The sequence below is a fragment of the Chelonoidis abingdonii genome, chromosome 20 (assembly GCF_003597395.2).
Source record: "Chelonoidis abingdonii isolate Lonesome George chromosome 20, CheloAbing_2.0, whole genome shotgun sequence".
Lineage (NCBI taxonomy): Eukaryota > Metazoa > Chordata > Testudines > Testudinidae > Chelonoidis > Chelonoidis abingdonii.
This window is the reverse complement of record NC_133788.1, coordinates 20,452,038-20,464,025: the sequence shown is the minus strand read 5'-3', so window position 1 is coordinate 20,464,025 and position 11,988 is coordinate 20,452,038. Positions and strand designations below refer to the sequence as shown.

The 11,988-nt window shown below is 45.3% G+C and overlaps 1 protein-coding gene across 1 annotated transcript in view; it reads left to right on the top strand.

Moving 5' to 3' along the window:
• Nucleotides 1–3,123: 3,123 nt before the first annotated feature.
• Nucleotides 3,124–11,988, top strand: part of VPS53 (VPS53 subunit of GARP complex) — a 92,309-nt gene continuing 83,444 nt past the window's right edge. The window contains exons 1-4 of the mRNA XM_032785295.2: nt 3,124–3,239; nt 8,506–8,586; nt 9,786–9,835; nt 10,521–10,587. Of these exons, the coding sequence (XP_032641186.1) occupies nt 3,156–3,239; nt 8,506–8,586; nt 9,786–9,835; nt 10,521–10,587 (282 nt within the window). The 5' untranslated portion in view covers nt 3,124–3,155. The remainder of the gene's footprint in view (nt 3,240–8,505; nt 8,587–9,785; nt 9,836–10,520; nt 10,588–11,988) is intronic.

Genomic DNA, 11,988 nt, shown 5'->3' with positions numbered 1-11,988 from the left:
ATGTTGGGAGAGGCTAGGCTAAGGTGGGGTGGATGAAGGAACTGTGTAAGAGCTGCTAGCAGGCCTCATGTTAACAAGAGTAGCTGTGCTAACTTGCCAGGTGAGGGCCCTGCCAGTTAGCACACAGTAACCAAGGAGAGGGAGTGGAGAGACAGTGTTAAGAATGGGGAGGAGCTGTAGATGAGCAAGCCAAGTGTTTGTGATTGAAGTGTGCTCTGGGTGTACTGAGATTTTGATCAGTGAGCAATTCCTGATCCTTCTCTTAAGTGGCACGTCAGAAATAAAGGGTGACATTTATTATTACAGCAGGGTTCTCAAACCTTCCTGGAATGTGAACCACACTGCAAGATATTGTTTCAGTGTCCCCCTTTTGTTCCTAATTGTAGAATATGACCACCCAGAGGGCAACTGGTGCAATTATGACATGGGCAAGTCATACTGGGAAAGTATATGAGGTAGGTTTATCTACTTTTAATACAATGTAGCGGCTGGGAAAGATGCAAAATCAAACCACGTGACCAGCAGGTGTTCCACAGCCCACAGTTTGAAAATCACTGCAGTACAATATGTTTAATAGGTTTGTTGCAGGATAAAGGTCTGTCTTAGTGTGTGAGGTCTGCAGGCCACGTACCCTCAAACGCAAACACACACACACACACACACACACACAGTCGCATGGACTCAGTGGGACTACTCTTGTGCAAAAATGAAGCATGCATGTAAGTATTTGCAGGAATCTTTGGGACTATTTCACAGGAGTAAGTTCGGTCACTGTTCTCAGCCCCTGCACCTGTATTTCTCCTGAGTGGTCCAGGAAGGGCCCCACTCTCAGGCTTCCAGCTCCTGAGCCTTTTCGAGTGGAGATCTGTATTTTTTTCCCTTTGGACTGGGATTTCCCGTGCTGCACTGTTCCCTGCCTTAACTGTGTGATTCCCAGCAGCGACAGGCTGCCCAAGCACACCCGCTTGCTTTCTCTTCAGAGATTTGACAAGAGTAATTGTCAACATTTGTAAGTTACTACACAGGTCTTTCTAAGCAAACCTATTTTATTCTTCAGGTAAAAGCACTAGAGAGAAAGCATATTAACAAACAATAAAGTAACCTACCCCATGCTAATAACCTTACCAGGGCCCAACCCCATTCTACAGTCCTTCTACACCCCAGCCACGGTGTTTCCTTCGTGGTCACAAGTTCATCACAGCTTCAGCTTAGAACAACCACCCAGTCTTACAGAGCCTCAGTAGGCTCAGTCCATCCAACTCTACCCCAAGGATTGGGGTCCTCCATGGATCAGGAGACTTGTCTGTTTCCTGGATCAGGAAGAAAGCCCTGAGCCAGTTTAAAACTAGTCTATTTATCCAAAAAGCCTTTCTTTGTCTGTTAGTCCCCAGACAATCTAGTTTGAACTAGTATATGTACACCTCTCCAGGGGTGGCTTCAAAGGGGTGATAACATAGGAAGTACATTAGCCTGCCCCTCCAACTAGAGAACACTGCCACAATCACACATGCACAATTGTATTTTTAATACAATGGACCCCTAAAAGTATTAATCACTCTACTTCAATAAGGTTTAACTTCAATAAAATTAATTTAGGATATTACAGGTTAGTGTCAGTCTGTCACAACTACAACCAGGTCAGGCCCTGAGGCCCAGTTCTTGAAAGGTATGACCTGGAGTTTCTGACTTTCATAGCTAAGAACAGGTCTTGAGAGTGCCAGCTTGGCAAGATGGGAGAGTGGCACCATGTAAAACTGAAACTAAACAAAACCCGAGTGCGATCAAAGGTCTGTGAGTAGTGGAGTTAGGGACTAATGAGTAGACAAGCTTGCTGGCCATAGGGAAATTTGCACTTGTCTGCACTGATGAGGAGGATCATCCAACAGGGAGTTATAACAGGATGTGCAGACTCCATGGGCTACTCATCATGGTAGTTTAGCCTTATAGACAGACATGTGGTGTTTTTTTTTTTCCCCTCCAATGTCAAATCCTGGCGCTTACAGCCTGGTTCTGATGCTAGTGTGTCCCAGTGGAATGGGCACCATACAGGGAATCAGAAGATTTGGTTCGGTTCCCTACTCTGCAACTGATCTGTTGTGAGAACCTTAGGCAAATCACCACTCTGTGCATTTGTTTTTGTTTCCATCTGTCTTGTCTAGTTAGACCATTAGCTTGGGGGAGCAGGGATGGTCTCTCACTATGTGTTTTCATAGCACCTAATGCATGGGGGCCTCTAGGAGCTACTGGAATACAAATAAATAAATATTATAACAGAATATAATACACGGCAGTAATACCTGTGGTGAGTTCACTGAGGTCTCTGCTGGAGTGGAATTCAGAAGTGCTCTGCTGTGCTACACGAAAACACAAACATAATTATGCAAAGAAATATGTAATCAAGACAAACAGATTTTCATTAGCGCTGTAAGGTGGTGGGCCAGCCTGAGCATTCTAGCACCAGGAGGAATAATGGACTTTTGATAAATGAAGGATCATTATATGGAAAATACACGTTTTTTATTCTCAAGAGTGCTCTGAATAAGAACTGGGCGACAAGAGTTCAATGCCCAATCTCAGGCAACTAATTCACCCTTCAAGCTTAAGGGTGATAACATCTCAGAGGGTCTGACCCTGTTCCCCTTGGGAGTCTTTCTGGCCATATCAAATTTTAACACCAAAAACAAGGGCCTGATAAGGAAAGGTTCGTCTTTTTCCTGGTGTCTGACCTTCACACAATGCCAGAAATCCTACTGGGTGCCTCCAGCACAGCACCCCACCTCCTTCTCCAGTGCTGGCAGCCCTCTGCCCCCAGTGCCCCCCTGCTCCTCCTCCAAGGCTGGCAGGCCACTGCCTCCAGTGTCTGCTCCAGTGCTGGCAGCTCACTGCCCCCACCCCTTTCTCCAGTGTGCCAGCCCACTGCCTCCAGTGCGGCCAGCCCCTTGCTCGTCTCCCGCACTCCAGTGCTTGCAGGCCCCCTAGCGCCCCATCCCCCACACTGCCGGTGCCGCCCCTCCCATCCCCCCCTCCGGCCAGTGCCCCAATCCCGCGGCTGCCCCGCCCCTACAAGCCGGCAGGCCGGGCGGCCTCTGATTGGCTGGAGTCCTCCGGTGTCCCAGCGTCCCGCGGTTCCCGGAAGCGGCGCGGGGCAGGCCGGGATGGAGGAGGACGAGCTGGAGGCCGTGGAGGAGCTGGAGGCCGTGCTGCAGCTGGCCCCGGAGGTGCAGCTGGCCATAGAGCAGGTGAGGGCCGGGCCGGGGGCTAGAGGTGCTGGGGGAGGCGGGGCCCCTGGGCAGGCAGGGACCCTCTTCTCCGGGCTGGGGGGCAGGTGCTCTGTCTGGGGGTGCAGGGACCCTTTTCGGGCTGGGTGGGGGCAGGGACCCTTTCTCGGGCTGGGGGGGGCGGGTGTCTGATCTGGGGGGGCAGGGACCTCTTTCCGGGCTGGGAGGGTAGGTGGACTCTGCTCTGGGGGGGGGACCCTCTTTTCGGGCTGGGGGGGAGGTGCTCTGCTCTGGGGGGGCAGGACCCTCTTTTCCGGGCTGGGGGGTAGGGGTTGCTCTGCTTGGGGGGAGGGACCCTCTTTTCCGGGCTGGGGGCGGTAGGTGCTCTGCTCGGGGGGCAGGGACCCTCTTTTCCGGCTGGGGGGGCAGGGTGCTCTGCTCTGGGGGGAAGGACCCTCTTTTCCGGGCTGGGGGGGCAGGGGCTGCTCTGCTCTGGGGGGGAAGGGCCTCTTTTGGCTGGGGGTGCAGGGTGCTCTGCTCTTTGGGGGGGAGGACCCTCTTCTTGGGGGGGGCAGGGGTGCTCTGCTCTTGGGGGGAGGGACCCCTTCTTCCGGGCTGGGCAGGGGTGCTCTGCTCTGGGGGGGCAGGACCCTCTTTCCGGGCTGGGGGGGCAGGATGCTCTGCTCTGGGGAGGGGGCCAAAGTGTCTGTCTCTGTTCTGCTCTGTTGTGGGGGGAACGTCGCGGGCGGGGTGGGATGTGCTGGTTCGGGGGCGGAGCTCTCTGTGGGGGGGGCGGATGGCTGGTGGGGGGGGAGGATTCCTTGGGTGGGGTAGGATTCTGGTGGAATCTTAGATTAATTTATTTATCGTTCAGGTAGCTGGCTAGAGGGGTGAAAACATTATTTAACTTTCCTAGTAAATAAATGTGTCTCTGTACCTCGTCCTGTTAATCTTTCCCCCCTGTTGTTTCAGGCCTGGACTGTAGAGGGAGCCAACGTGCATGTGGTTTTTGTCATCCATTATAGGCTTAAGTAAAGCACAAAAGAACCCCCTGGCTGATTTGGATCTTGGAGAGATTTTGCCCTGTCCCACCTTTTCATGGGAGGCCATTGATTTGCAGTGGCATGCTTCAGGGCGGTCAAAACCCTTTCCACGTGAACAGCCCATACGTATCCTCCTGGAACCAGAGTCCTAAGATGTGTCTTACAGTTCTTTGTGCTCCAAAGGAGGTGCAATGGAATTAGCAGCAACCTGTGCTGAAATCCTGTCCCTATTGAAATCAATGGCAAAATTCACATTGACTTCCTTTGGGTCAGGATTTCACCCCTGGTGTTTGAAGAGGAACCTATTGTAGGTGAAAATCTAGAGGCAGGGAACGGGAGCTGCCTCACAACACATCACTCAGATGACCCACTTGGGTGTTAAAGTGAACAAGTTGCACACTTCCTTTGAATGAGCTAGAGGGAGTGATGAAGACTGACACAGTGGCAGGGATGCACAGCACCTATCAATAAGGAAGGCAGCAGCATTTCTTTGTCATTGTTCAGGTCTTGCCTGTGATGTATCATAATTCCTGTGTTAGAGATGGAGAACCACCTAGACAACACAAAACAGCTGGCCCATTATCCTTACAGAGAGCTTTAATTCCTTCAGGGTGGTGAGATTTCTTTCCTTTTTCCTCTTAAAAACATTTTAAGCTCTATATGGAGAGTTAAAATGGGGAGTTTTATATGGAGATCGACTTTGGTCTAGTGTCTGGGATCCAGTCTGTTCCATATAATCACAACATAAGCACAATTTCCCACTGCTTTGGGTCAATAAAGATGGTTTAGGAAGCTAGACAAAGCTTGTAACATTTTTGTTAAACTGTCCATCTGTAAATCTCCACTTTTGCTATAACCATAATAATTTTTTACATGTTGATATAGTCAAATGGTTCTAACAAGGAAACTTTGCCAACCTACTGATTGGTTCCATATCTTACTCCTGGGGGAATTCTGCACAAAAATATTAAAAATTCTGCACCAAAAAAAAAATCTGCACATTTTATTTGTCATAATAATGCAATATAATCATGCCAGCTTCAGTTATTTTGGTAGTTTATTTAAACTACAGTACAATGGATGGAGAATGGGAGTGGGGAGCATTGGAAGAAATCCCCAAGCCCCCTTGCCTAATAGTAATGCTGCTAGGTTTGACCCTTTATTTCTAGTTTTTAGTCAACAAATATATGCAGCCATATGCTCAGTGTTGCATCATAGGCAACTGAAGAGCAAGTGGGATCTGGGAAATCAAACTCACAATTTATATTGGCTACTGACCATCTCTAGAAAGGTAAGTACCAAACAGTTCATGGAGCACATTTTAATAGGAATTTTTTTCAGTCCAAAAATTTAGACCAGTCCTAATCACTAAAGCACCATAAGCATTTATAAGGCCATATTGTCCTTTACACCATCTGACAATATAAGGGAGCCTTAAAACTTTTACACCTGTTGTATATTCCTGAGGGAATTCACAAAGACAATGGAAACAATTCACTAAGCAGGCAGGTTGCCCCACACCTACCTCCCCAGAAACTATCCAAAGCCCTGCCTCTCCACACCAAGTATGCTGCAATAGCAAGCAAGAGAGAAAGAGTGTCTCTTCCCCTCTCACATGTGTGACTGCCCAGCCTGCCCAGCCCTGTCCTAGTGGTGATTTATGTCTCTACCTGCTGCTCCGAGTGCCTGAACCAACTTGCCTGCACTGCTCAGGAGAGGCACATGACCGCTCTTGTGGACTTCCATTTGCTTCCCCATCAGAAGTCATTTTTCTGTGGGGAAGCAAAGAAATCTGCAAGGGACATGAATTCTGTGCATGCGCAGTGATGCAGAATTCCCCCAGGAGTAATATCCGGAACAGTTTACAGTCCTAGGACTGCATGGAGAATAGCAAGTGATCTTCAGATAGGAAGGTTCACAAAGTGAGTCACTCTCCAGGAGTGTTTTAAAGGAGGCAAAGGTAATTAATATTTGCTAAACCCCTTTTCCAAGACTGTGCTGGGTGTGGGGGATTGCATGAAAGGAGGCACAGAACTGGGAATGAACAAAGGATGGTCTTATGGTTAAAGCTGGGGTTCAGAAATCTGAGTTCATGGCCCAGCTCTGCAACAGGCAGATGAGGTGTGGGGAAAATGCTGGATTCGTTAGCTAATGCATTAATTGTAATGTTATACTTAATGGTTCAAGTGGTCTTTTCCAGCCCTACACCTGCATCTTGGTGATGAAGCCACACAGTTATTTTCTAATGCTGTGTCTTGTAAATAAAACTTTTGATTTGCTGATTTAAAAAAAAAATCTGTGCAAACTTCAAAAAATCATTGTAAAATAATGATTTTTATCTCCCCTGGGATTTTTTATATCAGGCAACAGCTGTAAAGGCTGATATGAATCAGCAGAGGAGGCAGGCTGTCAAGGATAGAAAGGGAGATTTCACCATTCTGCTGCACTAGAGAATACTGCAGTGAAGTAACATATTCATTTCCTGCAACTTTTCTGTAGTGATTGAGAAAGCTTTACCCAGGCTGCTGCCCCTTCTCTACTGTATTGTGACCTCCCCCATTACCCTTACTACAAGCCTGAGATGCTATACTTTTTTCATAAATATTCTCTTAGTTTTATGTGGTGCCTATCCATCACCTCTCCACCTGGTTGTCCTTTAGTACCTTGCTGGTCAAGTGCTTAGGGGCACTCAGTTCGATTTCACTGGTCTTTTCACTTGTGCCCCTGCAGTTTTGCCAATCTCCACACTTGGCTTACAGATCTATTAGCTTTTCTCTTCAAATGCTCAGTCAAATACACTTAGCTGTGTGTCTGCTCAGTTACATGCCCAACCACAATCCTCTCCCCACATCCTGAATTTGATGGACGTGTTTAAATCTCCGGGAATCCATGACTGTCCTTACAGCCATTGCCAACTTTCATCTTTTGTAAGAACTATGAGTACTGTCACCGCTTGTCCTCTAGAAACAGCAGACGATAGCAAGACACAAACCGTTAGTAGTCAAACTGCAGTTGCCAGCTAGAGTAGGAGTCTGAGACAACTGAGTTTTGTTTATTTTTTTGGCCAGACTATTAGCTATCATAATTGATCTGTTGTGCTGTCTGCAACTGTTGCCCAGTAGAAGATCAGGGAGTTAGGCCACCTGGCTTCTGTTTCTGATTTTTGCTGTTGATTTGCTGTGTGATATTGGAGAAAATAATTTAATCTCCCTGTGCCTCAGTTTCTAGAGCTCCCCAAGTTCCTCTGCTGAAAGGTGGACAGATACCATATTAATAGTAGTGCAACCCTATAAGTTACAATCCTTTCAGAACCAATAGATTTTTCCCTTTTGAAAAAAGCATATCAAATTTAGATGCTCTGTGTGCTAAGATAGCAAAAAGTTTGAATTGAAAGTTTTGTGTAGGATTTTCTTTTGCCTACTGCAGCTGCCTATCACCAACTTGGGATGACTAGAATGACACACATGGGTGATGTGATTTACTGCATTTCTAGGATGTGGTTTAGACTGGGGAAGGAGGGATTGATGGCTGCATAGCACAGAACAAACATGGTAACTGGGAAGGTAATACATCATGTTTTAGTTTATGATGGAGGAAAAATAATTTAACAACCTTACTTGAATCATTTGAGTACCTCCTGAAGACCGATTAGAAAGAGTTGCTGCTCTTTTCTCCGATAACTAGATAATTTAACAGATTTACCCTCTCTCTCTTTTCCATGTTTTCATGGTGAAATCTAGGTCTCTAGGGATCTGGTTTGACCATTTTCTTAATTCATCATGTTTTATATTACAAGTTTGTGAAAGAAAAAGTCTCCATCTGTCATCAGATGGCCCTACCCAAGAGAAGGACGTTGTCTCAGCATGAGCTTTTAATTTCCAGGCAATGATGAAAACATCAACATGGTTTTAGATACATAATTAATAGTTTCTGACTCTTGGGAATTTGTAGCACATGATTGATTGTGCTGGTATTGAATCTTGGGATGTGCATATGTATTACATCTGTGTTTACCCAGTCTGATAACTGCAGGGATTTTAATAGCACAAAGACCTACAGGGGTGTAGTCACAAAAACTATTTATTCTCCATTGAATTGAGGCCTGACTGCTCTCCATGCAGACCTGCCAGGACCATGCTGTTAAACATAGTCCCATGTCTGTGTTTTAGTTATTAAAATAACAGATACTGTTTAAATTACAGATGATCAAGCTGATATTTTGTGTTTCTTTTCCCCTTCTCTAGGTGTTTCCCAGCCAAGATCCACTGGACAGGGCAGACTTCAATGCTGTGGAGTATATTAATACTCTCTTTCCAACTGAGCAAGTGAGTCAAGTGCTTGAGGTTCTGCTGTCCCATAAGCCATAGGGTAACCTTAATGGTGACTCAGTGTGTAAATCCCCCTTCATGTCCGTAGAAAGGTTTAAAAATATACCCAGGGCTTCTTTTTAAAGAGCAGCAAAATTAGGATTTTCAGTGGCAGTTACTACTTAAACTCAGACCTAGTGAAATAGAATGACAGTCTCCCAATGTGCTAGCTGCAGTTTCGATATAATGAAAATTCTGTTTTGGTCTCTAGAAAGAAACAGTTTCACTATGCAAAGGTTTGTTTGTTTTTTGCAGTTGAATTTCAGATCCTGCTGGATCAATATACTGGGAGGCCCCAGGGATTCTAGCCACATCAGAGATGTTTTGAATGTGAAGTGTCAGAAAGTCCAGTCACAATCAGACTATATTTTAAAACCATTGTTTCCTTTCAGGGATAAGGAATGGGGGTCTAGTGGGGTCGAATCCTTCCCTAGTTCAATCTATGAACTAGGTTTAGCTTGGGGTTGGGAGGTCTGTTGAGATGAGGAGGGCCCTTGGGTAAGCTCCTGAAAACTTGCTGGAACTTCCTAGATTCTGCTGCGTTTGGGTTGACTGCGGAAGCAGCGCAGGCAGTAGGATTTTTCCTTTTAGGAGCTTCTGTTCAACTTGTTCTGCTTGATCTGCTCACACCCAGATACCAGTCAGGCATTCTTCATTGCCGGGTATCCGTGGATCTCAGGCATTCGGGGCCCATTGCATTCCTCTGGGGATTGCTGAAGTTCAAAGTACTGTAAGGTTGAACCCTAACATACTTTGATCCTGTTTGCTTTTTGACTGCGTTATCCACTAGAGGTCACCATCACCATTCCCTTTAACTGCTTCCTCTGAGGGAGGATTTGTAAAATTGCAAAGAGAAATTGTAGTTGTACTCAGCGTGTATATGCATGTGCAGGGGCGAGTTGAAAAGTAATTGTAGTCTGTAGATCTGGCTTCTGTTCCAAGATCTATCACTGACCTCTATGTGACCTTGAACAAGTCACCAAACTATTTGGTGCCTCAGTTTCCCTATCTATAAAAGGGGAATTATGCTACTGAACCACCTTTGTAAAGTGCTATGAAAGAAAATGCCAAGTATTCAAAGGGAAGTTTAATTCAGTGATTTGCATGTATGTAGCGGAAAAACATTTTTCTTTTGAAAAATTGTTTTTATCTTGCAGTCTTTGGCAAACATTGATGAAATTGTGAGCAAAATCAGACTGAAAATAAGGTAAGTAGCATTCTGTTTCCTTTCATTGTCATATAGGAGAGAAATGGCCATATGATCATTAGATTTTTCATCCAACTCTTTCCTGTAGTGTGTGCTACTCAAATAACATCGCTGTAATGCAGTGTTTCTCAGCCTCACGAAAGACAATTGGACACTGAAAATTCTGTTACAAGTCTAAAGCAAAAAAACACAACTCCCAGAATAACTTTGGTGGCCAAAACCACGTATGTTGGTGAGATCAAACATCGTAGCTATAGTAATAATTGTAGTGCATAAGCTTTATTGTCATTCTTACGTTTGCTATAAAGATAAGAATAAAAAATATAAGGGGGTTGTGAAGTTTTTTTTACATTGAAGAAAGGATTGTCTACCTGAAAGCACTGCTCTAGTGCAGGAGAACCAGAAAGGGAAACTGCCCAGTCTGATAACATCAACCAACTGGAGTGAAATGCAAAAAGTGAATTGTATTTTAAAAATAATTTTAATATTTTGCCAATATTCAGTGGTGTTGCTAATATTCATGAGAATATGAGGTTTTTATAAAAATATCGGTTTTATGCTGTCGGCACCATTTAAAAACAAACCAACCCACGTACAATTTTTTATTTCTGTGCACTGGTTTTCACAAATGATCTACGCCATGTATGCAGTGGGTTATGTTGACGTTGTCTGCTTTTCCCCAAAGGAGGCTGGATGACAATATTCGAACAGTAGTGAGAGGACAGACAAACGTGGGACAGGATGGCAGACAGGTACTTATGTCTTATATCACAAAAAATCCCAAGTCTCTCTTCTCCCTCTGCTAAATAGAAAGACAGCTATGGCATGCAGATGTCTCAGAGACTCATAGACTTTAAGGTCAAAAGGGACCATCATGGTCAGTAGCCTGACCTCCTGCACATTAAAGGCCACAGAATTTCATGCACCCACTCCTGTAATAAACCCTTAACCTCTGCCTGAGTTACTGAAGTCCTCAAATCAGGGTTTAAAGATTTCAAGTTACAGAGAATCCACCATTTACGCTTGTTTAAACCTGCAAGAGACCTGTGCCCTATGCTGCAGAGGAAGATAGAAACCCCCCCCGGGTCTCTGCCAGTCTGAGCCGGAGGGAAATTCTTTCCCGATCCCAAATATGGCGATCTGTTAGACAATGAGCATGTGGGCAAGACCTGGGAAAAGATTCTCTGTAGTAACTCAGGGCCCTCCCCATCTTGTGTCCCATCGTAACGATGCTACTAACATCTTGCACACACATACGTAACACTATATATACCATGGAGAATGAATACACTAAGTCATATTGAAGAGTCACTTACAGGGACAGCTGTTATTACTCATCTTCTAAACAGTCTGTGGAAGGAGGCAAGAGAGAAACTGAGTTTAATGAAATCAGAACAGAAACATGATGCCTGCAGTTGAGTCAATCTCTGAAGTTGATTCCAGAGGTGTAGGAGTAAAGCAGATAAAAACAGGCCCACTGTTAAGTGGGAGTGGATTGCTCAGGGGATTGGTACTTTTAACTTGGTCACTGGTTGGAATGTCCTAGGTCATTACTATCTGACTGAGTGGCCCCCATGAAATGAGATGGCAGGTTCGGTTGATGCCCTATTTGACAAGTGTCCATACCCCAATACCCAGAACTTAACAGCAAGACCAAGGATATATTAGCCATGAAGACTGAACTACCTTCTTACCTGTAGATGTGATTCATCGTTGAGGCAGCTAGCACTGTTGCTGCATGTCTTGTAGCTATTTTATGGGTAAACAAGGAGCTTCCATATCAATCCAGCACCTTCCTTGAGTATTACATTTAGTATTAAGAAGAGGAAACAATGTTTAAGTAGTAGTACCCGGCGACAGGACTGCTTTTCCCCCACTAGTAAGACCCTTTGGATGTATTTTTCAGTTTTTCCTGAAGTACAGTTTGTGTGGGTTTGCTTCTTTCCTTCTGGAGTCCACAGTGACAGACTCTGTTGAAAGCCTCAATCTGAAGTGCACCTGCTTGCAAAAATCTGCCACGATGAAAGAATAACTGCTAAGCAAATAAAAGCACTTGAGCCCACGTGCCAAGTGATGAAAGATGAGCTGTTCTGCATGGAAAGGACACAGACCACCATTAAAACATGTTCAGTTCGCCACTCCCAAGTAGACTG